At 42.4% G+C, this 27,583-nt stretch overlaps 1 protein-coding gene across 1 annotated transcript in view; it reads right to left on the bottom strand.

Annotated features, from left to right (window-relative positions):
• Window positions 1-4,568: 4,568 nt before the first annotated feature.
• The window catches only part of Ccdc191 (coiled-coil domain containing 191), a 65,563-nt gene continuing 42,548 nt past the window's right edge, over window positions 4,569-27,583 (bottom strand). Inside the window, exons 10-17 of the mRNA XM_051149964.1 lie at window positions 24,518-24,969; window positions 23,721-23,833; window positions 21,762-21,844; window positions 20,975-21,076; window positions 11,724-11,867; window positions 9,375-9,527; window positions 8,112-8,257; window positions 4,569-4,938 (exon numbers count right to left, since the gene is read on the bottom strand). Coding sequence (XP_051005921.1) covers window positions 4,794-4,938; window positions 8,112-8,257; window positions 9,375-9,527; window positions 11,724-11,867; window positions 20,975-21,076; window positions 21,762-21,844; window positions 23,721-23,833; window positions 24,518-24,969 — 1,338 coding nt within the window. The 3' untranslated portion in view covers window positions 4,569-4,793. The remainder of the gene's footprint in view (window positions 4,939-8,111; window positions 8,258-9,374; window positions 9,528-11,723; window positions 11,868-20,974; window positions 21,077-21,761; window positions 21,845-23,720; window positions 23,834-24,517; window positions 24,970-27,583) is intronic.

The raw sequence follows: 27,583 nt of genomic DNA, 5'->3' as shown, positions 1-27,583 counted from the left end.
CTAGGGCGATGCCTGTTCCTGGCCCAGATTCAGCCACTTAGAATGAAAGTTGGCTGGATACAACTAATTTCTCTGTGTGGATTTTAGATGTGAGAGAGATGATAGTAATGTCAAAGACAGCGTATGTGGGCAGAAATTGGTGGTTTTCATGTCTCTTGAAAGCAAGGTATGTAGCCAGCGCTCTAAACGTCTAGCTGCTGTGAGCGTTTATAGAAGTTGTATAGTTAGTACTTGTGCCTGCCACATCTTCAGCAACAATGCATTTGTGATGTGAAGGTGAGGACTACACCAAGACCCATCATGGGGAGAATTAGGAATAACCACCATCTTTCTCAGAGCTCGACACTCAAGGGTGAGATGAATGAGGCTACTCACGTGGATGGAGACTCCTTGTCAGTTCTGTGGCTCACTGGAATTAAAGAGCTTGTTTCTTTTCTTTTTAGATTTGTGTGTGTGTGTTGTGTTATGAATAGTGTATGTGTTGTATGAATGGTGTGTATGTGTGTGGTGTATGTGTTGTCTGTATGAATGGTGTGTTGTGTGTGTCTGTGTGAATGGCATGTGTGTGTGTGTCCATGATTGTGTGTCTGTGAGTGGTGTGTGTGTCTGTGGTTGTGTGTCTGAGTGGTGTGTGTGTGTGTGTGAGATGTGTCTGTGTTTGTGTCTTGAAGAGCTCCCCTGGAGCCAGAGTTACAGGCAGCCATGAGACAGCTGACATGGGTGCTGAGAACTGAACTCAGGTTCTTTGGAAGAGCAGCATGTGCTCCTAAGTGCTGAGTCCCCTCTCTAGCTCCAAACCTGAAGTCTCTGGAGAACTTTGGTGTTTGTGGAAGGAAGCTCAAGCCTATAAGAAGACCCTTGCTTCATGGATCTTTCAGCCTTCTCATTCACCCTCCACCACGCACAAGCAGCTCACTAGGAGAGAAGAACAGGGCACATGCTGTTCGCACCCTGGACAGCACACTGCTTCCCAGCTCTTCCCTGGCACTGACTTGCTCCTTTGTGCCTCAGGACTGAAGCTGAGGGAGGACTGCAATTCCCGCAGGACGGTCCACCTTTCTGCCATGGGGGTTCATGTGAGGGAAACTCCTTCTTAAGGTGTTTGGCTATTACACAGGTACTGTTTCTGGGATCCCAAAGATCAAAGATAATTCTGAGACCTTAAACTTGTCTTGGCCTTGTTGCCTCACAGAAGGGAAATAGGAAACACACACGCTGCTTCTGAAGTGCATTTCTAAGCGATAAGCAGCCTCCTCTGGGCCCCAGGCCATCTTCGGCATATATTCCCAGGCTTTGAGCCTCCTTACGATCTTGGATTGTTTTTGGAGTTTTGTTGTAGGCCTTGGAGAATTCCAACTGGTAAAAGATTTAACTAGAGTCTTTGAAAGGGCAAGGCTTTTGTGAATGGGCTGTTCCAAACATCCATGGGTAAGCCCTTGACCATGTGAGCAAGTGCTCCACACACACAGGACTCCAGGTAAGCAGGTCCTCTTCTCTTGTCCTACATCCGAGCCTCGTAAAGAACCCACTCTGTCCTGATCCCCGGTGTTACTACCATGCCATATGTACATCCCACCAAAGAGGACCAGGCCTGCTTTTGAACTGAGTCAAGGGCAAAGCACTAAGGGTCAAGCCTGAAGGAGAAATCCCTTCACTAGTAGAAGTGATTCTTAGCAACCTGCAAAGTACTGTGTAGGTCACTCTCACTGCCTTGTTGTCATCCACTGCCTCATCGGCAGACTGCTCTGACTCCGCTAAAATGAAGCCTTAAATGTGTTTTGGCGACACTGCTGTCTGTTTCCTCAGCCACGTAGTTGCTAGGATATTGCAAATCTCTGCTCTCCCAAGTGGCATTTTCCTTAGGTGAAGTCAATGATTGTCGCCCACTGTACTATCTGCCTAGAAGGAAGACTGATGTAAACTTTCTCTTATGCAATAGTCCTTGCTATGTCTTTTTTAGCAAGAGAAAACTTTATATACTAGAACCTTCCACTGCCAGAAAATACAATGCCAGTAAGAGTCTGTGTGATACTCATATCTGCCTGACAGACTGCCTTTGGGTAGGATATCAACCTTTTTGTTTGTTTGTTTTTTGTTTTTCTAGACAAAGTCTCTCTGTTAGCCTTGGCTGTCCTGGACTCACTTTGTAGACCAGGCTGGCCTTGAACTCACAGAGATCCACCTGCCTCTGCCTCCCGAGTGCTGGGATTAAAGGCGTGTGCCACCACGCCTGGCAGGATATCAACTTTTTATCATAGAGCAAAATCCTGTAGAAGCACAGCTTTGACCACAAAGTTTAAAAGTAATGTTTTGTATACTCACTCATCTCTTTAAACTAGCTCAGTGGGTTTCTGTGATGTAACTTCCCATTAGCCCATCCACAAGCAGTGGATGGGACTGGAGATGTCTGCTTGGGGCCTAGTTTGCTTAGCAGTTTGGCAAGTGAACAGTTTCCTATTAAACATGCAGAGGCCATGCAGGCAAGAATGTAACATTTTAACTACGCTGAACACCAACAGAAATGCGCTATGTTCTTGTTAATGTTTGCTGAGATTCTTGTAACTCTCCTGAAGAAGTGGCCGACTCTGTCCTGATGCTGTGGACGGCCATCTGCTCCTGACCTGGCTCTAAGCTGGACGGCAAGCAGAGCACGTGGTGCTCTCCATGTGAGCTTGTGATCTGTCAGCACTGGAGCCTTCCTGGTGGTACTTCCACCTTTAAAATTCATATTTAAAAGGCAAAGCTTTAAAACCAGAGTTAGTCTGTTGTAATGATACAAATAAAATTTGATTTTCTTCTGGCAGGGCCGTTGACAAGACATCATGTAAAAGCAGCAAGTTCATGTGTGGTGCCAGGGTTTAGGCGACTTGATGATTTTTTAGGTCTTTGGGGCCTTTTAATATGATTTAATTTTTTGGGTCTGATGTTAGACTAAGTGAAACCCAGGAATGAGTTTAATATTCAACACCTACTACAGCTGGCCAACAAAATAGAGACTGAGAGATGGACACTCTGCGTCCTTTGTATACACGTACCTTATCTATCACCTCAGACTCAGACACAGGCCTTTAAATGGAGAGTTTACAAACTACTGCTATTTGTGCAAAATAATGTCCTGTCACTTTGCTGTTTTAAAGGAAAATAAAGTGCTTTCTTTACGGAAAGAGTTAGTGATTCTGATTCTTGGTGTGCCCTGAAAGTGTTTGGCCTTTAGGAAACCCTGTGCTCTGAGCTGCGGGGCCTCCTGACTACCTCGGTGTCCCCATCCTGAATACACAGTACCTGGGGTGGACTGCTAGTTAGCAATCACGTTTCAGACCATGTCTTCACCATGGCCCATCAAGAGTTTGGTCTCTTCAAAGAGGTCTGTAAGCTGGCACTGCTCAGGTGGCCTGGTCAACATGCAAGTCTCAAGAAAGCAATTTCTGGTTGATGCTGGGTGAAGCAAAGATAAAGTTTAAGATAGAAAATAATTGTTATGTGACTTATTTAGGACATGTTTACTTAAGGAATTCACCCTTATCTCCAGGTTTGGCATTAAATTAATATTTGTGTATGGTTTTGATTTCGTGGTGTTAATAGCCAATACTTCATAAATAAGCTATAATTAAGTATAAACAGTGGTCTAGATAGAATGAGATTAAATATGAATTTAATCACATTTTTCTTGTGGCCATTGGTCTTCAAAACACTTGTCTTTTTAGATGACAACCATACGATAGTAAGGAAAAAGGTGCATGTAGGTGGGGTATAGTTCCATTTGGTTCTGGTGCTTTGTTGTCTCTCTGCCCATCACTGCACATTTCTCCTGAGAAAAAGATCAGAGCCACTTTGTATGACATGCAGCTGAGGTAGCTTAAGAGCTAGCTATGCTGGATCGCGCACATTCACTCAGTTTTATTTACCGACTCAGATGCTCTGGGCTGCCAGGCTCTTTCTCATTTTACTGTGTGCATTTGTGGGCTATTTGAATTTGTCACAATAAAGATATGTTTTATATTGAAAAAAAATCCTAACAGATGATTCTGTGTAAAAGTTCACAGAAGGGAACATTTTATCAATCTTTATAGAATCCTAAATATTAGAACATTCTTTGAATTCAGTATAAGTTGCCAGGCTAAGCAGACAAAGCAGATGGATTACTTAGAAGCCGCAGTTGGGAGTGTGGCTAGGCATTTTGATGAGGGGCTGGATGGTCCTTGCTGGAGCTGTTATTAGCTTCTGCTTTCCTTCGTGCTCATCAAGGTGCTTGGGTGTCCTAGCTGCTCTGAAATCATGATAAGCTGCTCCACTCTGTAGCAGCCATGTAGAGTACCTTTAATTGTGCTTTGCCATTGGGTGGCATGGGCCCTGTTGGGCACCTGCCACTCATGCTGTGGTCAAAGAACACTGGCCACCCATGCCCTTTTAAAGTCCGCACTGCTTTCTTTCTATCCGGTGTTACGCTGACCAGCACCTCACAGTAATAAAACACCTTCCTGTGCAATCCACGCAGGCAAATACTTATCCCTTTAAAAGTTTATTATGCTACAGTCATGTCAAAAACCACTCCGCAGTGGTGCTCTAGACTGTTCCTGTAGAAGGCTCCACTGTGACAGACATTACAACAGAGGCCTAGCAACCTAGGAGATCAAGATGAAAGAACACATTTCCAAGGTCATTCCATTGGTCTGTGATACCCCTAGAAGGTAAAGCAGCCTTAGGTAGGGGTGTAGGTGGAGACAGCCTGCACACATCCCAGCACCAAGGACTTCCTTTAGAGCACAAGCATTTAGTTTACTGGTACGCAGCCATCACAGTGGCGCTAGCATCTGGAAGTCTGGAAGGATCTCAGCAACCTTCCGGCGGAGCTGGTCTCGCCGTTTTTCTTTCACTCGCTCTTCTTTGGTAAGTTTTACAAATGCCTTCCATGTCTGAAGTGTGACACTGAGAATATTCCTTTAAGGAGAAAAATGGAGAGGTGGAAATCAATGGTGATTCTGATAGCATACAGAGCTATTAAAAAAAAAAAAAAAAAGAATGGATGGGGATGACTGTGTGGTAAGTGACATTTGCACAAATCACCCAGTGCTAACAATGCAGGCTTTGAGACTCCTCAGCTGACCTGGTCACAGCCTGTATACTGACCAGCTAGGGCCAGAATTCTGACTGGGCAGACAGCTGACAATCCATATCCAGAAGAGCTCAGTTAGGGCACCCAGGCCTGAGCACCTCCACAGTTTAAGACATGACTGCTAAGCTCATCCCCAACTATAACAGAAGGCACCTAGAACTTCAGTTGAGAAAAAATATGCTAAAGCAAGTGTGGGATGGTGTTGGGGGTTGAGTGTTGAAATAAGAGTGCTGTCTGTGGGAAGCATGCCTGTCTTTTGAGGACTGACCAGTGCCTACAACCTCGGTGTACTGGGGACACTGAGGGGAGGCCTAGTAGTCTGCCCAGTCAGGTAGCTGGCTGTCTTTGAGAATCAGTGCTGTGGGAAGGGACAGTGGTGGAGAAGCATAGTCTCAGGGTGAGGAACATGCGAGGTGTTAAACGGTATAACCAGAGGCGGCGATGGTACTTGTTCTGGCCTCTTAGCACCTCAGTCATCATTAATTTTATGGCTGTTGGTTGGTTGATATTTTGGATGGTGTTGAGCTCCAGTGAGCAGAAGTGCTTCACTGTGTTCAGCTTCTCAGCACTGTGGTGGTTTGTCTCTCGGGCGCACACCCAGGCTTGATGACCCTGCCCCCCTTCGTGTCCCTCCTGCTATTTACAGCGGCTCTCACCTCACTATATATACTCCAGCCTTTCCAAGGCCTATGTTTTGGCTCTTCCTATTGCACACTCCTGAAACCTCTGTTCGATCCAGAGAAATAAATAGAGCAAGGAAATGGCTAGACACACTGACAGGCAGGCTGGTCAGTGAGCTGTGTTTGCTTTTAAGCTGAAGTGAGCTTTGTGTCTCTGAGGGGCACAGTAGGCAGCCAGTGGGGCAGGGACAGAGGAGTCAGGGACAAAGTGGGAAAGAGACAAAGGCACAGCAGTGGTGCCACACCTAGCAGACAGATTTCCTTTCTGCTGATTGCACAGTTTTCCCATGCCGACTTCACACTTCAAACCCTAAGAGGAACACTTACCTTGTTATTTTATAGTTTACGAAAGACAGTGAATTAGGAAAATGAGACGTGAGGTTATGTGCCAGGAGCAGGGTGGTTTAGAGCAGGAAACCCCAGTGCTGACTTGAGTCCAGTGAGCTGTCTGGGTGTGTCATTTGTACATGGACATGTATGTTGTTCCCTTGTCAGACAATGAAATCATGTTATCACCCCCCCACACACACACACACACACAAACCAGGGTCATTGCAGTGATCATCAGACCTGGTCTGTGGGAAAGGTCCAAATGAATGCTCAGGCTGAGAAAGACAGCTGAGGCAGATAAAAAGAGGCAAAAGCAGGCTGAATGTATAGTCACAAGGGCAGGAAGCTCAAGAGTATACCAGCTGTTAATAAAGACACTGCTGGTTTCCTTGCTCAAGGTTCACACAGCCCCCAAGGCAAATTCTGTTCTTACTCATTTTAAGTTTTTAAAAAAATTTCTAAAGCGTTTATTTTTATTAGATTTATTTGTTTGTTGTGTAGTGTGTGTTATGTATGTCCGTGGTTGTGCTCATGCCACAGCATGAATATGGCGGTTAGAGGACATCAGGCTTGGTGGCAGGCACCTCTACCTACTAGGCCATCTCACTGATCCTGTGTCAAGGAGGGTCAAAAGGTTATGAATCCAGAGTCAGTCACGTAGGTAGAGTCCTCGCCTTCCTCTAAAGTGGAAGTATTTTATTCAAAGGTAAGTCCCTCGAATATTGTCACTTATTGCATAGTTATCTCTATTTAGACCAAACTATAATATACTTGCTAGTCTAGTCCCAGCCCACTGATTTCCAATACCTATAAATTAGGAATAAACAGTTTTTGCTAGGAGCAGGTGTCCTGATATAACAAGATGTGCAAGAGATATGCATACACTCAGTGAAAACAAAACATCCAAAAATGAATGTGAGGCAGGAAGGAGAGAGTGACTCCTTACCTCACAAGCCTCCACATCTCAGAGTTGTCACTGCACATGCCCACTATGTATCTGCTTCCCAGGAGTGACACATGACTGTCAAAAGGGTTGCTCCTGTCTACTCTCAGAACATTTCTGTTCGGATGCTTAGGGATGTTCTAAATTAAGAACAAGCACACATGTATATTTGTGTGGATTACAATATTTCTCAACAATTAAGACCTAATTGTATTTTAAATATTAATTACGAATAGGTCATTTATTTACAGAAAACCAAGGAACAACTACACTGTAGTGTCAAGTGCTGCACACTTAGGAGGAGAGGAGGTAAGCGTTCACTGCACACATTGGAAGATTCATTTACCTGGAGGACGGACGGTGACTGGGAAGGGGCCTGTGGGACAGTGATGCTCTACTCTGATCTCAGTTGTGGTGACATGGGTGTCTAGTAATTACCAACTGTGTTGGTGTGGTCTCAGCACTATAAAATTTTGTGCTATATTTCACAAGGTTTAAAAATTCAAAGTTAAAAAATAAAATTCCAGATTAAGGGTACGTGTTGCTTTTGCAGAGGTTGCTTTCTAGCACCCACATGGTGGCTCATAACCACCTCTTCAGGGTATCCTATGCCATCTTCTGACCTATATGGGCACCAGGGATGTATACGTACATTTATACAGCCCACCCTCACTCACTCACACACTCATACACACACACACACACACACACACACACACACACACACACACACACACACAAATTAAAATTTTTTAAGAAGTAAAACTGTATGACTAATATGGAGCATATTTGCTGAGATATGTTCCATGAATTTGACATTTGGTCCCTGCCAGCCCCTATGATGTGGACAGGACAGGCTTCCTCATCATTTTAAAGACAGTTTCCTGTGCTGCTCTCATCCATGTCAATCAGGGGAGCTGGGATCCTCAGCTGGCCCCAAGGTCCCAGCTCTCCCAGCCTCCATCTCATCTTCTCACAGTGCAGCAGGAAAATTGTTACAGGCAGCTGGGGAGTCACTGAGTGCCTTGAGCATGCCCGGCCTTACCTGTCACAGTGTTCTGCGGCAATCTCCAGCTTTCTCTGAGACTCGACTTTCAGCTTCCTGACCATGGTAAACCAGGCCATGAAAACCTTCTTCTGCAGTAGGTGGATGAGGAATTTCCTGGCTTCTTGCTCCAGACCATTGATATACTGGTGGGTGAAGACGTGAGTCAGAGACAAACAAGTGTCAGTAGACAAGGAGAGTAAGTAAAAGATAAATGAGAGGAAACCAAACAGAGACACACAAAGCAAAACAATAAAGGATGTAAAAGGCTGAGGATAACAAGGCAGCCAGGACAATATTAACCTCTATAATTTCCTGTATCAATAACAGTAATTCAGGAGCAGAAACAGGTATAAGATTGACAGAGGAAGCTTCTAAAATCACTTAAGTGATGTGTGACCAAAAACCAACCAACCAAACAAACAAAATAAAACCCATAACCAACCAACCAACCCACCAACCAACCAAACCCAGGTAATGTAAGAAAGAAAAGCTGAAGTAAAGATTCATTACAACACACTTTATGGGGAAGTGCTACTTGCTGGACGGAACAAAGCTGACAGCATCTCAAAGGAATGAGCTGCATTCACAGCTCTATGTGCTTGAAAGACCAAAGTAGGGGTTGAGCTGTTAGCTTTGGTTTTCTGTGGAAAGAATATGACTGGGCCCCAGGTGAAAGCAATCTTGGCGGGCTCTGCCCCTTTGAGACACCATGGGTACCCCACTGAGATAAACTGTGATGGACTGAGAGGAGCCACCCTGGGTCCTGAATTAAGGAAAAGGACTAGGGACTCCAGCCAGGCTATAGTATTACAAATCGACCACAGATGGGAGGAGAGACTAGGGGCTGGAAAAGGCTGCAAGCGGAGAGAGGGCTGCTGGGTCAGACCACCAGCTGCATGGATTGCTTCTGTCTGGAGAGGATCTGTGTGCAGGACCTGAGACATGAAGGGATTCGCCCCACAGAACTGATACCCAGAAGGAAGGTTTATTCTTAGTCTCCTTAACTTCCTTTCCCTCTTGCCTAGGATAGATGGGTTGTAAGGAAGATACACACCCTATGTTTAATAAACTCATAATAAAATCTAATTGTTAAGGAGCCAGAGCCAACAGTTTTCTGAGTGGTCTCACTATATACTCAGGACTAGCCTTGGATTTGTGGCAGTGTTCCTGCCTCAGCTTCCTATATGCTGAGGTCCTAGACATCTGTCATCACACATGGCTCCAGGGGATGCATTTAATGTACTTTTCCTGTGGCCTTACCTGGAGCCAGCTTTGGAAGACTTTCCTACACAATAGTTGGGAATACAATTGATCAGCCTTGGCTGTCTTTGTAGCCAGACTTTCCTGGCTACACTGGAACCAGCTGAGCAGGCATTTTCTTTGTAGAGCCAAAGAATGATGTTCTTTTGCTCTCTGGAAAAAAATTTAATGAAAAGTAGAAGTTATTCCTTAAATTTTAAATCATTTAAGGAAACATAGTAGGGAAATGGTACTACCCAGCAGGTATGGATAGTTACTAGGCAGAACCATCTTGAGTTGCCGCCTATAGTCTGTGTCCTAAAAGACAGGCAGACTACCGGCCCTGTTGTGTGAGGTCACGGAGTCATGTCATGCATGCTCTTCCTGTACTGACTCCCGAGAGCTCACAAAGATGGGCTGTTATGGAAATGGAATAAGCAGCCTCCAAGCCACCACTTCATGCCCACGAACCTCTGGACTGGGTGGCTGGCAGTGCTCTCAGTTTGCTCTCCTGGAACTTGGACAGCAATTCCATAACAGAACGCTCTTTATTATGTACTTAACCACTGTCTAATTGAGGAAATGCCAATACTTTAAATTAGTTTTGTAGGATTGAAATTTAGACATTATCAATAAACCACAAAACCATTGATAGAAAAATAAGATGATGAATATTTTAATGTCTTACCAATTTAAGTGGCTGAGCATATCATCACAAATAAATACAACTCAATTTTATGTATGAAAAAGAGGCTGTTATGTCCCTTGAACAGACAGGAGAAAAGACCCTTCTCATTGCAGTCCTTTTTAGATAGTGACACACATCCCTTGGCCTCATCTAGCCACTCAGCACTGTGAACATGCTGAATCCAAGCAGATCTCCTGGTAGTCATTATTTACTGGCCAAAATGGCTATCACAGGGGCCTCTGTGACACAGCCAAACATGGCAGGCCAAGAGAGAGTACCCTTCTATCTGTTTAGAACTTGACCATTTACTTGAATGTGGAGATATTTCATTGGTGTTAGATTTCAAGGATCCCAATGGCAGAGCAGACTGTTGCTCTCTATAATAGCAGCATGTACTCTTTGCAATGTGATTTCACAGCACCACCCTATGGAGTAGACGGAGCCTCATTCCTTCCTAGTGCCCTTGAGCCTTAGGATTGCTCTGCTCAGTGAGCACTGTCAGGTAGCTAGTTAAAATAGCAGCCTGGAGGACACTGGGAATGAACCTCCACCTCAGTGGGCAGCTTGTGAAACCAAGGCCTAGAGCTATGGGGCTGAGAACCACTCCAAAGAAAGGGATCTGAATATACCTTTGGCCTTGGGAAGAGATACAACATTCCAAATGGCCAGGTTGTCACTAAAAAAGTTATTTATGATTTGTTTTTATTATGTGTCTCTGTATGTTGGTGCCCACAGAGGCCAGAGGAAGGTATTAGATTCCTTAGAGCCTGAAGAAACATCCAGTTGAGAACCATCCAAAGGTGCTAGGAAATGATTCTGGTTTTCTGCAAGAGCAGCAGCAAGCACTCCACCTGATAGTTCAAAGATCACTATCTACAAGGCTTTCATAAAGAACAAAGACATGCCACTGCTTTCTCTTAGTTGAGTCATCCAACTGGGCGTGTCACTCAGCTGGATAGACCAAGTCCCTCAGGAAAAGCTGCTTTTTCTAGACACATTAGAAATAGAATACTTGCTGTAAAATGCGAAGTGCGGCAGTGTAATCTCTTTGGTCAGTGTGCACTGCTGCCCCTTCGGGGTGTCCTCCACTTTATTCTGCAGTAAACTTTGTCCATTTTCTGCTCTACACTTCATATTTTGATGATGATCACAAGGACCTGGGAGACAAGGACTCCAGAGCAAGTCCTGGCGATGGACAGAAGTTGACAACAGGCTTATGTAATTTGGCTTGGTACATCTGCTAGTTAATTAATTGCTAGTTAGAACCTGAGCAGCTCGGAAGCCAGTGGGGAGGGCTGGAGAGAGACAAGGACCGGAGCTACCACTGGCCAGCAGACTCCTGAGAGATGAGTGCTGAGTTGTAATGCACTGAGATTTTGGGGTTGTCTGTGGACTTACCATCGCAGAGATCTAGCCACACACTCTCTCTGTTGTAAACCACGCTATAACTGAGTCACCTCTATTCCTCCTACAATGGTGGCCTCTAATAAAATCATTCTAGTTTCCAAAGCCTGTTAAATTATAAGTACTTAGATAACCAAACCTAAACTCTTATTCAAAACAGAAATATACATACTCAAACCAGTCATCTTTCTGGCTTTTAAACTCACTGGCCTGATGGGTGTTCATGCTATCCAAGGCAGGCCTGCTTTCTACTTGGGGCTGATACCATGATGGTGTACCTCAATGCTTTGCTTGCTTTGCATTCTCAGTCTCTTCCAGGGCTCTAGGCCTTTTTTCCTTAGCAAGACCTTTTCATAATGATCTTTGGCCATTGCTTCCAACTCTTGATTTCTTTTAATTCTCTTCTGTTTCTCTAGTTCTTTCTGGTGGGGGTTGGGGGAAGAAAAAATTCCATGATTAAAAACCTGATAAATTTCATTTAAACAAAAAACTAATGAATTTAACATCTAACCACTAAATAGTGTGCCAAACATTATAATAAAACTCTGGAATATTTTTTAAGGGGAAGTTGGTCATGAGCCCTACATAAGTCAAAGCTATGTATTCTTGGATTTCTTCAATATTGTTCATAGAAATGAGCTACTACTCCCCTCATTACTTAAAAGTCGAAACATCTAGTCAGGAGAGAAACCAGGAAGCTTTCCTTATTATTATAGAAAACACGGCAATGCAAACCTTCACTAGAATTATGATGTAGAGACTTGTATGTAAATAAAGATGGCCAAATGACAAGAAACTCCACTGAAAGTCTAGAAGAATATTCTTACCAATGAGTTGTTTTTCTTTCCTAAGTGAACAGTAAGTCTAGATGCAAGCTGAAAATATTATCATCATCCAGCAGCCTTCTGTCCTGAGCAGAAAGGCTGACTGCCGCTGCTGGTTTTCTGAGGAAAAAAAGATACCTTGTGCTCCCCACAGAAGACATACATCTGGAGTAGTGTGTCCAAGAGATACGACAGAAACTTAATGATCTACTGTACAGATGCCATTATCTATTTCTTTTCTGTCTTTTAATAAAAGCAGCCTGTAATAAAGGTAGGTCTACTGGAATATAGTGAGTGGCAGCAAGACACAGCTTTAAAAGCAGCTGCAGACTGCCCTCACAGTGGTGGTCGCCTGTGGGGCAGACAGAACATTCAAGTTCCCTTTTCATTCTCCAATTTTGTGTCATGATGAGGGCAGTGGTGAAGTAGTCGATTCAGTAAGATACTTTGTGTGCCTGAGCTGAGAGGGAGGAGAGAGGAGAGGGGAGAGAGCAGAAGGCGGGGGTGGGGGTGGAGGGAAGGGAGGGAGGGAGGGAGGGAGAGAGAGAGAGAGAATGAATATGAGAGAATATGAATGAGAATGAGAGTTTCTATTGTGAAAGGGAGAGTGTTCTCATCTTCCAATGAGACTACCTATCTTTGTACAAGTACCTGCAAACAAAATGTCCACATTCTTTAGGGAATTAATCTTTAGGAAGTTATATCAAAATAACCTTTATAATCTTTATTTCAAACACTTGAGATCCTTCTTGAATGGGATGGCAGACATGAAAGCTGTAGATAATCATTTTTTCATGACTAGTAAAGGAGGGTAGAGAATAAAGAAGGAACAGAAATGGTTGTTCCTACACTCAGTGACTTACCCCTGCATCAGTGGCAGGCGTGTGAGCCTCATTTCCACCCTTTGAAGAAGCTCTTGGGCTCAGTTTAAAGAACCTGCTTGCATATACTCACAATTGATTTATTTTCCACTTCCATGTACAGGAAGTGACTAGCAGCTGTACCCACTTTCCTCAGATACTGATGTGGCATGACTCTGTTTTGAAAAAGCATTTCCACTGCGGATCTACACGGTGGGGCTTCAAAGAACACACAGTTCCCTCAGGTTGAAAACTGATATTAAATATGGGTTTCTCTTCTGATTTAAATTATATTTTGCATAATTACAAATGACACACAAAACCAGTGTCTTAGCCACTATGTCTCAAGAACAAGATCAAGGGTTACAAGTATGCTAAGGGAAGTAAAGGGCATTCTACACTGTTCTAACACTAATTTCTCCTTCACTGCTGATTCATGGAAATCAAAATAGATACATGCTGGTAAATGCCAATTTAAAATAAATCAAAGCAATGACCACCAAAAAAACCAAACCAAACCAACCAACAACCAACCATCCAAACAAAAAACCCAAAACCCTTTGATCCACAGACCCCAGTGTATACTCGATTCCTCACCAAGTCTCAACCCACTGGAAAGTGGCTCCTTTCCTAAGCTGCCACAGAAAGCACTCTTGTCCAGGTCATGAATAAGGCCCATGTTTCCAAATTAAAGAGTCGCTTGTGTTCTTCAGCACTGAGCTCAGTCACATTGCCCTGGGTCCACCATCTTCCCCTACACAAACACTCCTCTCACTGTCCTTCTCTTAGGTTCTCCTGGTCCTTACAGATCCTCCTCCTCTGGAAAATATTCATATATCCTAGGCTGTGGCCTTGCACTCTCATCTCTGTCCACTGCCTGCCCCCACCCCCAGGGTTGATTCTAGTCACTTTGAGAGCACTGAAAACACTGGCATATTTGAAACTTCTAGATTCCATATTCTGCTCTTGATGTGCACGCTTCTTTATCCAGCTGCGTGAGCCTAACAGGCATCCGACATGTGTAGGTGTGTCCTGTTGGGATCTCCTTTGTACCCAGAAGCTCCTACACCATCTGCTCAGAAAGAGTTTCCCATTTTGCTCCCTCCATTACTCTCTCATGCCTATTCTTTAGATGTTGACTACCTCTTTCCCCAAACTAACATAGATGATTTCTAAAGACTGGGATGCTGTCTGTCTTCACTGCTTTGTTCTAACACCCAGAGCAAAGACTAGCACATAAGGTATTTCACAGGTATGTACCCACGGCTAATATCTTTATTAAACATGGAAGATGTCATTTTCTCTGAAAGTTCTTTTTCAATAACAGATTTTAGTTTCCTAGTAGTTAAAAGTATATTTATAATCTGGGTGTGGTGGTGCCCACCTTTAATCCTAGCATAGAGGAGGTAGAGGCAGGTGGCTCTCTGTGAGTGCAACACCAGCCTGCTCTACAAAGTGGGTTTCAGACCATCAAACAAACAAACAAACAAAGTCTTTCCCCCTCCCAAAGCATATTTATATGGCCATAAACCAATAACTTGATAAGTAGTGGGAGGAAGCATGCACCTCCCCCAGAAAAAAATGAGACTTTTAAGAGAAAGTTTTTATTTTTAGGTCACATGAGACCTGTGACTGGCACTTTTACTGCCACATTTTGTGTGCTTTCCTGTCAGGGTCACAGGGATATGATGCTATAGCTATGCCCTATCCCAAGACCCCTTCTTCCTGAGCATAGAGGGCCACTGTATTATGGTCTTTCCGTTGAAGACTTCCTTTGTCCTAAAGCGTACATTACATGGTGTCTCCATCAATCTTTTGTCAATTTGACATAAGCTACAGTCATCTGAGAAGAGGACCCTCAATTGAGAAAATGCCTCCTGCACAGTGTCTGTAGGCAAGTCAGTGGAGTATTGTCTTGATTGCATGTGGGAGGGCCAAGCTCCCTGTGGGCAGTGCCATTCCTGGGGAGGTGGTCCTGGGTGGTCTATAAGAAAGCAGGCTGAGTAAGCCACAGGGAGGAAGCCAGTAAGCAGCAGACCTCCATTTTCTCTGCTTCAGTTCCTGCCTTGGCTTCCCTAATAATGTGTAAACCATGAGCCAAATAAACTTTTTCCCCAAGCTGCTTTTGGTTTGTTATTATCACAACAATAGGAAACCAAACCAAGTTACACATCCTTCTCCACACAGAGAACTGGGCTTAGCTTCTATTTTGTATCCAGAAAAATATATGTGATTGTCTAAGACAATCTGTCCTAGCAATAGTAGGGTTCCTCATCTATCTAGGTAGAAAACATAACTCTACTGGACCGACTGCTGATAAATTCAGTGGGCAAAAAAGTGCCAAGGAGAAGTTAAACCAGATTTCCCTCAAAGACGTCCAGCCACATGCAAGTGACAGAGAAAGTCCCAGCAGGCACTGGTTCAGGGTTCAGGAGTGCAACTGAGTTTCTGTTGCACATAGAAATAATATTATCATGGCCTTGTAGATTGTATATGTGGGTCAGCTATATGAAGTCTACAAGGGAGCCAGGAACTGCTTGTGTAGAATATGATGCCTCAAAAGCATTAAGACCATGTGACAGAGAGTGGGCAAGCACGCTGTGCACAGCATGTTCGCACAGAAGGAAAAGGAGAAAACTGACACATACACTTTAAGAGCTGAAATCACTCTCAAGGAAGGCTCAATCACAGCCAGTCTGCAAATGCACTGATCTCAAATTTAGAAGGTTACAGACTGAATGGAAACTGGTCTACATGAAAAGGCATTTTTGTCTGTTGCTATGGGCTGGCATTTCTAAAAAGGAAAATTTTGGGCTTGGTATAGTGAGATAAAACATTCTCCTGGCCAGTAATTTTTTTAAAATCATTTTTGTTTGTTCAAGCATTTTGCTTCCAACAAGAAAAAAGCCGGACAGAGATCAGAACTGATTTTTTTTTTTTTTTTTTTTTTTTTTTTTTTTTTTTTTTTGTGAACTGATCTGAGATACAAAATCCTCTGCCACACTGGAGAGATGACACCATTAGGGAGTCACAGGGCATTGGCTTAGCTGAGAAGGCAGAAATGGCCAGACACTGAGCTGGTGAAGTGCTCGGTGTATGTATGTACCACTGTGAGAAAAGTAAGGCCTATGAAGGCAGTCCCACTCTTAGGTAGATTTTTCCTCTCTGAACCTCAGTATGTCTTCATAAAGATGGTAGGGAGACTCAAGAGGCAGGTTCCTGCATTGTCTAGGGAAAAGGAGAAACAGCTCAAACTCTGTTTTTCCAGAGCTTTGCTCCCCTGGAAAACGAAGGCTCTCTCTGCTGGTACCACCTGAAAACAGCAGGACAGGGGTCCACACTGTGGCTAGGAAAAAAAACTTTGAGAAATCTACCAGATGTGATCCCTCCCCACCAATCAACTGCTGCAGAGAAGGGCTCACAGTCACAAAGGAAGGAGGGAAGTGAGGTGAGCAACAGTTCAACCTCTCCAGCAGGAACAGAAACCCCAAAATCAGCCCTGGACACCCTCAAGCCGGATACGTAATCAGAGTAGAGAAAGTGTCCCTTCAGCCCCACCTCATCACCTACTTACAGACATTGTGTTACAAAACAGGAGGAACTGGAAAGGACACGGCCTCTGGGGAGCAGCACAAGGTGAAGACCCAAAGCCAAAGTCACTAAAAAACGTGAAGCCTCTGGTGTCCATAGCAACAACAAAAGCCAATGGGAGTAACCACAGCAACAAAAAACGTCAAACAAAGCCCAATTCCTGCCTAAATTAACATAAACATCCACACTAAAGCCCTAATACTTAAGTTTTGATTGCTCTAAGCAAATGTCTGGGTTTCAGCAACAATATACATATGGTATACCACAAGATAAGAAGTCTGAAAGATAAAACAGTCATCAGAACAAGACACAGATATGATGAAGATTCTGAAGCTCTCAGAATTTTAAATGCTGTATGACAATATTAGAGACTCCAGTGGAAAAGGCAGACACCACTCGGTAACAGACAGTAACTGCAGTAGACATGAAAACCATAAGGTTCAAAACAAAGTGCTAGACATTAAAAACATGGTAATGGAAATGAGGAGGGCCTTCAAAGGACTTGTTAGTAGGTGAGATAACTGAAGAAAGAAGCAGGCAACCTGAAAATAAGGACAAGGAAGACACAGTAACTGCAAAGACGCAAGCGGGTGACAACTGGTACATCTGAGAAGCATAACACCAGCATGACTGGGGCCCAGAAGGAGAATGGAAAGAAGAGGCAGCTAAAATATTTGAAGAACAATGGGTAAAAATGTTTTTAAATTTTGTGATAAAACACAAGGCTATATATCCAAGAAGCTTAAAACTACTAAGCAAGGCAACCAACCTAACAAACCAACCATATCTAGAGAAATCGTATATTCAAGAGGGTTAACATGAGACACAGCCTTAAAGACAGGAGCGGGAAGAAACCCACCAACTGTTACAGACTGCAGTCCTTATGTTGAAGCCCTCACTAGTGTATCAGTGACTGGATCTGTGTCGGACGCCGTGAAGAGGGGGGTGGACAGCCCGACCACGTCAGTGTCCTTGTAAGACATTCCAGAGCCTTCCACTCTCTCCCTCTCATGAACCTGCACCAAAGAAAAGGTCCTGGAAGACACAGGCTGTCTGAAAGGAAGGGAGCAGGTTAGAAGCCGAAGGGAAAGGCCAGCAGAAGCCCTGCCCTGCAGAACTGCTAAAGTTCTTCAGGAAGAAAATATGACACAGATTAAGAATTTAGATCTGTACAAAGAAATAAAAATCACTAGAAATGGAATGCAAAATCCAACACTCCTATTATTAATACCACTAAAGACAACTGTGTAAGTAACTCCAGGACAAGACAAGTGAAATGACATGGGAAGTAGATGATGTCAAGTCGTTGGAGATTATTAAGCACTAGACAACACTAAAAATACTCTTAAAAGAAAAGCAAACAGAACAGAAGAGGAGATAAGATAGAGCCATAGAGATCGGATTAAAGTTAGAGAAGACAGCGAAGAGAGAAATGGAGAACAAGTACAACTGGTAGGAGACAGCATATTTTAACGCAGTTATGTCAGTGTCATTTTAATGTTAGTAGCATAAAAATAACAAAAACGTTTGCTAAAAGAAAGATTCTAGATGGGATACTTGTAGTTTGTTTTCTGTTCTGGCAAACACCATAACCAACTTTCTACCAGCCAGAGGAAAAAACACTTTCAAATTCATTTTGTGAGGTCAGCCTTAGTCTGAAAACAAAGTCAAACAATGATGACGCAAGAAGAGAAAACACTGGCCAATATTCCTGGTGAATGTCACTTTTCAAATCCTCAACAAAACAGTAGCAAACCGAGTTCAAGATTCCACTGATCATATCATATGCCACAAACAAGTGAAATTTACTCCAGGAATGTAAGGACAGTTCAATACATGTGACTTTAGCATAATAATAATGATGATGATGATGATGATGATGATACGATAATAATTCTACAATCATGTCAATAGATAAAAAGAAAACATTAGATAAAATTCAATGTTCTTTTATAATAAAAATTCTCAGTGAATGAGTATATAAGGAATACTCAAAGATGACTACATATGATGAGCCACAGGAAAAATCACATCCAACAGCTCGTATCCAAATGAATTAATAGTTCTGAAACAGAGCCCAGACTAGCCCTAAACTCATTATAACAAGTTATATATATTTGAATGGATGGGAGCTAATGTTCAAATTGTCAGAGAGAACATTTGTAAGCAAATAAGATGGGATGTGTGTAATAACCCCTCTGGTCCTAGGCTAGAGTGGACATCAGTATGAGTTCACTTTAATTGTATATGAAGGGATGGTTACAATTGGATGTGTATGCATGGCTTAACATGCGTATATCATCTACTCTGTCTATCAATATTCTAGAATCTTTAATATCCCAGTAGTAACTTAGTATTCAGGGCCCAGACCTTCTTTTCCAGATGCCATGTAGAACTAAGGCATCTTGGGGAAAAAAATGTCTGATTCCAAGGCTTGGCAGTAAAACTATGGGATGAAAAGCTCCAGAAAGCAAGGTGTTCAGAAAGTACAGAAGAACAGGGTCATACCTAGGGAAACCAGGAACCAGCCTCAAAGAGCTTTCAAAACCACAATTTAAACAATAAAGGTAATACCAACATTTTATCAAAGTATAAAATAAGTATACACGAATCCATAGTTATATAAATGATGACTGAATAAATAAATAGAGGATGCAACCAATTTTATTTACAGAATTCTTAGTATTCACTATAGATATACCTCTGCAGAGGGCATGGAGCTGAACTGTACCTTCCTCTTGCCTTGAGAGAATATTTGATTTAATAAATCACTCTCTGTGGATCAAATGTGAAAAGGAGTAACTGGAAACTATAGTGCTGAAGCCTGTCAAGGACTGGCAAAGTCATCAAGTGGACATCAGATACGCTTCATCTGGGTCTCATGTACAATGCTGCCACGTGCTCAGGAGGGACCGAGCATCACCGTAAAAGCCCACTAGTGCAGAGTAATTGTCAGAGAAACACTAAACACAAATGGAGGAACGTTTTTGGAATCTTCAGACAAGCCCTAACAAAAGAGGAAAGACTGAAGCTATCACAGCCCAGAAGGCACTAAGGGAACAAGACAGCTTCAGGGATGTGATATCTTGAGGTAGATCTTGAATATTCATGAAATGTATGCAGTGATGTGTTCATGCTGACTTCGAATGAATGCTTCACAGTGATAGTGGAGAGTATTCAATGAGAAAGATATATAATACACTACTATCCCTACAATTTTTCTGTAGATCTGTATTAATCCAAAACAAAGGTTTTAAAGGAACATCATTGTATATATAAACTAAGCAGCCCTGAAGAATTCTAAATATACTCATGGTAAAGTCTAAAAGATAAAAAAAAATGTTTAAAGCTATATATACCTACAGGCAGACAACGATCCATCTATTAACAGAGAGATGCACAGAAAGCCCAAGTACTCACTAAGATGCTACGACAGGAGAGCAGTTAATTCTTAGTGTTCAGTTCAGATATTTTCTATCTTCTTTGCATTTCTTACTTTTTCTACAGTGAGCTGATATGACAGACAAATTTGTTATGGTGTATGTTTTAAAATTATTTTGTGCTGTATAGCAGTATGACCTCAAATTGTCCCATGATATGTTAAATAGCTTTATCAAAAGTGGTCTTATAGTCAGATATGCATGCCTACTTTGGCACGTTGTGACTCTTTCTGGAGACTCATAATGTCTGGTAGTATGTCAAAAGTTTTGGGAAGTCAGCTAATTAAGGAACTTTGTTTATCTTAAACAGCATTTTTCAAAAACCATTTGACTACTGAATTTACACTTTCTCAAAACAACTTACTATTTCAGGAACTACTAGGACGACATGGAATATAACACATGTTGGAGAAATGTGTTTTAGAATCTCTCTTCAGTTTGTAAGGGAAGAAACAGCTGCTTTTAGAGATTTCTTATGTTGATTTAGCAAAGGATGAAAATGTTTCTACTGTCTCCACAATCTATGTGGATCTTGCCTCACATGACTTCTTGATTCCCTTTGTTCTGGGTAGCACCCGACAGACAATGAGTAAGTACTACTGTATTTTCTGCAACAGATAAGGTCATATCTTCTCAACCTTGCTTTTCATGTTACTCTGTCGAGTATTTCTCCTATCGTTCACTGCTCAGTTCACCCAGTCACCACCTTTGCTGAGAGCACTCTAGGCATGCAGATGGCCAACACAATAACAAGTAGTGAAATCATTAGCAATGGGCCTCAACAGAGAAGCAATCGTCCAAAGACCCTACTAACCATCTTCTTCAGCCTCTTTTCCTCTCTCTTTCTCTCCAGCTGAGCTTCCTTTTCTTCTGCTTCTTTCTTCTGGCATTCTTCCTGTTGGGCCTTTAACTGAGCCTGGATGAGATCAGAAGACAGAAAACTCAGAACCCTTCCTCTGAGTGGGAAAGGAGATCTTTGTCCTGAGGCAGTCAAGGGTCTAAGAACTGCTGTCCTCATCCTGGACTATGTATGCATTTTGTGACAGAAAGGGGAGACTTACCCAACATGCCATGTAACTTAGGGGTCTCTCTGAAAGGACCTTCTCCTGCCTGGGAAGGGGACACTGACCATGAATGTAACCACTCTACTTTCATGCTAAAATGACTATTTTTAGTTCTTACTTACATGTATAAAAAAAGTCTGGTGGGGGAAAACCTGGTTAACCCACCCCAAACAGAATTGTTAACTTTTTTTCTGGTAGATACAAATTTCCTTCTGACAGTCTAGGTCAAACTCTGGAAGATAAAACTACTGCCCTTTGCAAAGTTATTGGGTCAACACATAGCTATCTACAGCATACACATCATGGTAACCTGTGAGCCTTCCAATCTGCTAGCTGGCTTTCACGTTCATAACATTTCCTTCCTGCTCTGCTAATGATGTTGAGTATGGCCTCCTTTATTTTTTTAAAACTGAATTCAGAGGGTGGGGCCACAGCCTTTTCAAAGATGTTCTAACTCTACCATCTCAGGAGGCACGGACATGTAAGGTTCTGGGTTTTGAAATCTGAACAAATCAGCTTGCATTCTGAATTTATTACCAATTTGTCTTCTTCTTGTTTTTTCTTCCTTTCTGCCAAGATCCGCCTACGTTCAGCTCGTTGAATTGCTCTCTCTTCCATTGCTGAAAAATAGTAACATAGTCCCAAAATAAAAAAATGAGGCGTTCTGTAAAATAAATGTCTCCATATTATACTCACATTTAGATTTACCATTAGAGTTTTCTTATAAGTTGAACACTTTGACAGATGAAGCTTATTTAATGCAACAGGTTAAAGATCTAACACCAGCAATGTACATGTACATTGCATTTCTGTTTATATTTCTTTAGAATCTATTTCTATGGTTTAAATACAACACTGTTCCTGGATGTAGACTTTCAGTATATGAAACTCAGAGTCCAGAAATTTAATATATCATTGACAAACACACAATAACATGTAACTACAGCTAACGAGAACTTGGAGAGTAGAAAAATTCCTTAAATCACACTTTAAGTGAGGCTACTCATTTTTCTAAGTCACTGTCCATGTGTCTGCACTCATGACAACAAGAAAAAAGCTAAAGTTGGGGTCATGGTGAATATATTCCAATGTAGTTTTAAGACCCAGGCACCCAGATGGGCAGGAAATGGAAGTGAACCAGGCATTTGGAGAACTGGCATCAGAATGAATTTGAGTGTCAGACTCCTGTTCTCGACAGTTTATTAAATATCGATCCAAAAGAAACAAATGTGCAAGATGGTCTGATAATCTGACTGTAATCAGTCAGGGCTGGGACAGGAAGGGGGGCATGGGCAGCAGGAGCATCGAGTTCTGCTCACCAAGCCAGCTCCTTGGGCCGTGTTACAGAGAAGAGAATTTAAGTCCAAGTTTTAAGAATTAATAAACAAAAAACTCACCAAGCTATTTCCTACAGATATTAAGTGTCTGCTCTGCCACAAAGGATTATAGTGGTGGCACAGATGGCAGAGTGAGACTGTCCTTAAGGAGGCAGAAATAGACTAGAGGATTAGTAAGGAGCCTGAGAATCAGAATCTCAGCAACACATCTCTCCCATCTTTTCTGGATCGAATCGTTAAAGTCTACTTGAAATGGAGACTGGGATTCTAAAATAGCTAAGCCATTGATCAAACAATAATTTCAAAAACTTATCACAATGAACTGGACATTTCTGGTCAGCCTTAGTAGTGAGCAAAGACAGCAGCTGCTGCTGTCCTGCCAGACGGCTGGGCTACAGACAACCAATCTCTTCATTGACAGGAACTGACTACAGACACAATGCCCTTCAGATGTCAGTACTTTTTGCTAGGGCTCAAGATTTACAAAACTCAAAGTAATTGTCAAAGTGCTCATCACCATGTGTGTGCGCACGCGCACACACACACACACACAGCAGCTATGTGATAAAATCAATTAGCAGAATGACAAGGTGGGTCCCAAGGAATGCATCTAGTCTTAAAGTATTATTTAATTTTTAAATAAAGAGTTCCATGTGCATCTCAAATGCTCTCAAATTAAGCTATCTGGTTTAATACCTCACATTACAAAAATGCCACTAGTAAGACATAACGTGTCATAAAATGATTGAATAACTTGAATTGGTATAAACTCAGTATTTCAGCACTGATGAAATAATAACAACAAACTTTCTCAATGTTTAGCCTTAGCAGCTACTCAAGGCTTTCATTTGTGTAACCTCCCTCCTTTTTTCCCTATGATACAAATATCAAATTAGAGAAAAATGATACGCCTTTCATAACTGTGTGTGTGTGTGTGTGTGTGTCTGTGTGCGTGTGTGCGCGCGCGCAGAAGGCTATAAGAGTTGGCAAAAGGGGAAGGAAAGAGAGTAGTGGAGGCTCCTTGGTGCATTCCATTCCTCCTATGTGTACAAATCTTAGATTTTCACCAGGCTCTACCAAGTCTCCAGGCCTAAGAAAGCTGTAAGCACTCAGTCCCAGACATACACTACTTCAGCAGAAAAGGCAACTATGGTGGAACCTTTCAGTAAGGGGTGTGGCGCTGCTGGCGTCTTTGGGGCCCTTTTGGATGCGGGAACAAAATTTCTGGAATCAGTTCTCCTATCTTCACTCCTACGGGAAGGAATGGATGAACTGGAAGAAAATGAAAAAAGAAAAGAAAAACAAATGAGATCAATAATTAGCTTCCTTCAAAGCATTCACAGCCAAGGAACTCAAAGCATTATACAAAGTTCAATCTAACCTGAGTTAACCGTAAATTATTATACCCAGACTAAAGTCGGTACAAGGAATACCCCATCCTCATCCTGTCAGCTCTCCCAACAACTTTTCATCATACACATGGAGTATATTTCAGGCACATCTGAAACCATCTTAAGTGACTTTTGGGAAATTTAGACTCCTATTCCAATTCTGAAGATACATAGTTTTACTGTGAACAACTAAAAGTTCTAAAGAGGCAATAAGGCAGCCCTGCGCTAGTCTACGGGGTTCATGTTGCCTGCCCCTGTTTCTCAGCATTAAGCACAATCAGAAACTCAGAAACATAGCAATAAGAAGTATTTTTCTCTTTTCCTACAGAATTACAAAGTTCCCCTCTCACAAAGGCAGCTACCACCCAGGGCTCAGTGTATAATCGTATCTGTCCAGGCAGCCATTTGCTTTAAATATCTGTACAACTGGAATGGGCAAGTCAGAACATGTGGGGCTTATTGGCTTTGTGAGTGTACAGGAAATGTACACACTCAGCAGCCTCTCTTTCTCAAAGGAAACGCCTCTGCAGATACATTCAGAGAGCACTCTGACCCTCCTGCATACTTCCGAGGCCTCTGGCAGCTTCCCTGCCTCTCCTCTGCTCCTCTGGGCGTTAACTGAAGGTGGCTGCATGCTTCTGGGCCTGCTGTGGCCCGCCCAGCTGCCCATCGTGCCTGGGCCACGCGCTGGTGTTCCTTCAGCTTCTGAATGGTTTTCTGCTGCTCTTTAAGTTTCTTCTCAAGCAGCTGTTGCTGGCAGACATGGCGGCAGTCGAAATGCCCCACACAAACAGGGTCTGCTTCCTGGCTAGTGGTCCCAGGCTTTTCATGGCTATCAGGCTCTTCAGAGGTCTCAGCACTTGGAGTCATGGGCTGCTTTGTGCCAGGTGTGCTCCCAGAGACGTCTGGCAGAGGACCCTGAAAATTACCCTTGGTTGTCCTTCCTGGGGAATGGCTGAGGGTACAACCACTGCTCCCCAGAGGTGGCTGTTCCCACGAAGGGGATGTGAGAGTGACCTGGGGAAAAAGATAACATTTACTATTCCAACTCCAATTCTGATGAGATGAGATCCTGCCTAGGTCTCATTAGTATTGCTTTGTTCAAGAGCACAGCTGTGCTGCACCTCAGCTAGAGCCGCCCTGATCGCCAGGCCTGGGTACCTCATCTATCACAGCCTTGGCGCTGTGATCAGAATGTACACTGGGCTCATCATGACAAGGAGTGGGAAAGTGGTCAGAGCTGTGACAGCTGTTGTCATGGGCCAAGGCATCTATAATGAGCAAGCTGCTCTTAGGAATTGCTTCTTTTGGTTTTAGGAGGCAGCATTTGGCATAGCTCAGGCTGGTTTTGAGTGACTGATCCCCCTGCTCCCCCCTGCCAAAGGTGCTGGGACTGCAGGGATGAACTTCCACTGTCCAGCCTTCTCTTAGGAAGTTCAACAGTTCATTTTGTATCTAGTCAGGTTATTTCTTATATTATAAAAAATCTTTTAAATATAAAAATTGACTAAATTTTGTAGAAATCTAAAATTTTTCCTCAAGAATGTTTAAAAACTTTCTTCTTCACTTCAGATACTTAGAAGCTTTTTAAGTCTACACATATGTATGTATATTATACAGTAATTTTTTGTTTTGCATAGAAAAATATTTTTTGTTGACTTTTTAAAAAAGGTAACAACAGTAAGAACTTGAAGGAAAAAAGTTTGCCTTTCAGCTATTTATTTCTTAAGCTGTAACAGCAATGTTCTTTCAAGGCCTGTCCTGCCTCTACTAAACTCATCTGTAACTAGAGCATAGGTCTGAGTTTATCTCAGCACCAGGTTTGACTTAGAGACTAGCCTCCAGCTCTTTTCCAACCATCTGTTTTGGGGCAGTATCTGGAAAGCCAAGACTAGGTAAACACCTGTACTACTTTAAGAATAAATCTTATCTAGATATCTTGTGTTAGCAGACAATGTAATACCTCTCAAAGATGTAAACCTCACTGATACACAGGATTCATACTCAGTCAGTTATCTGGAAGGGAAAGAAAGAATCATTCCTAACCAGCAAAACCTCCTGTGGCCAAAATCTGTGCCAAGTTAGAATGTCTCCTGTAGAATGTTTGAGTCCATGAGCACAGGTCTGATCAGCCACTGATTCTGCCATGTGCAATGGCACAAGCAGGAGGAAACCATGAGCCATATCCGAACCTTTTAGCACGAACAGCTTTTAGCACTACCATCCTCAGGTGCCGAAGAGTGTTTTTCATGGTGATGGAAATGCTTTCTAAGACGAAGCTAACGTGAGAGATGTGATGCATGGAAATGCTGACATGTTAAAGACTTTTTAAAATAACCTTTTATTTAAGAAATGTCAGTGGACATTTATTCATGAGAACACCTGCTTATGTAATTTAGCATCAAGCAGGGTAGATGTTTTAGGCTCTTTTAAACCTTGTGGTAATGACACATTATTAACCCAGCAAGACTACATAAAAGCCTTGAGTACAGCAACAAGATTTCTTTGGATCATGGTAACTTCTGAAGGTAGAAAAAAGAGAATGAAACAAAAGCTTAATGTTACTGTTTATACTCACCAGAAAAGGATGGCACGGCCTGGTCTAATCAGAGGAAATCATCTATTAGCTAACTGATAATTCCAAAAAATTTCAAGGTATTACATGCTCACTCTTGGCCCATGTATTCCTATGCCTGTATACCTAGTGAGCATCTAACTGAAGATTCTGAATTTTCATTTATGCATGTTTTCCTGTACATCCTGGGAAAGATGGAGATCATTTCATGAACTACAGGGTCTGTTTTAGTCCCTTGTTTTTTGTTTTGTTTGTTTTGCTGTTGTTTTCTCCATAAAATTATTTGCTTGATAAAAATTTTTCTTCTTCATTTCAGATACTTGGAGGCTTTTTCTTAAGTCTAATGTGTGTGTGTGTGTGTGTGTGTGTGTGTGTGTGTGTGTGTGTATGTACATATGTATATTATATAGTATTTTTTTGTTTTGCACAGGAAAACTATTTTTGCTGATTTTTCTCATTTAAAGGTAACAACAGCAGAACTTGGTAAGGAAAAAAAAAAAAGGTTCCATTTAGCTATTTCTTAAGATATAAATCTTTTCTGAGTCTCAGTAGAGACAAAATTATCTAGCTGATATAAAGGTAGACAAAATGCCTGTGGGAAGGGCCCAAAATGTTACATAAGCCCCAATAAGCATTCTTATGATCCTTCGTGCTGAGAGACTACACTTAAATGAAAACCAGCCGCTTGCTTGCAGTAATCAGGGCTGAGACCCTCAGGTGCCCAATTTAATTTTATGTGTCTCAGTTAAGTACTTAGCTGCACTATGAACAGGGTGGAGGGACAGGATCTTCTCCTAAGGCTTTCTAACAAGACAGGTGCAACAAGGAAGAAAAAACGGTTAGGAGTGACCGTAGGAAAAAATAAATGAACAGCTGTCATAGCACTAAACTCCAAACCAAACCAGAAAGGAAAATGATCAAGTGAGCAAAAGCTCTGCAACACACATAATAAATTAAACATCAATATTCCTAAAAGTGCTCCCATAAATAGAGAGACATACACAAGAAGAAAACGGACAAAAGCACTAAAGGGGTCTGTCTGTCTGTCTGTCTGTC

The sequence above is a fragment of the Acomys russatus genome, chromosome 8 (assembly GCF_903995435.1).
Source record: "Acomys russatus chromosome 8, mAcoRus1.1, whole genome shotgun sequence".
Taxonomy (NCBI): domain Eukaryota; kingdom Metazoa; phylum Chordata; class Mammalia; order Rodentia; family Muridae; genus Acomys; species Acomys russatus.
The sequence above is the reverse complement of the archived record's forward strand: the minus strand, read 5'-3'. Positions and strand labels throughout refer to the sequence as shown.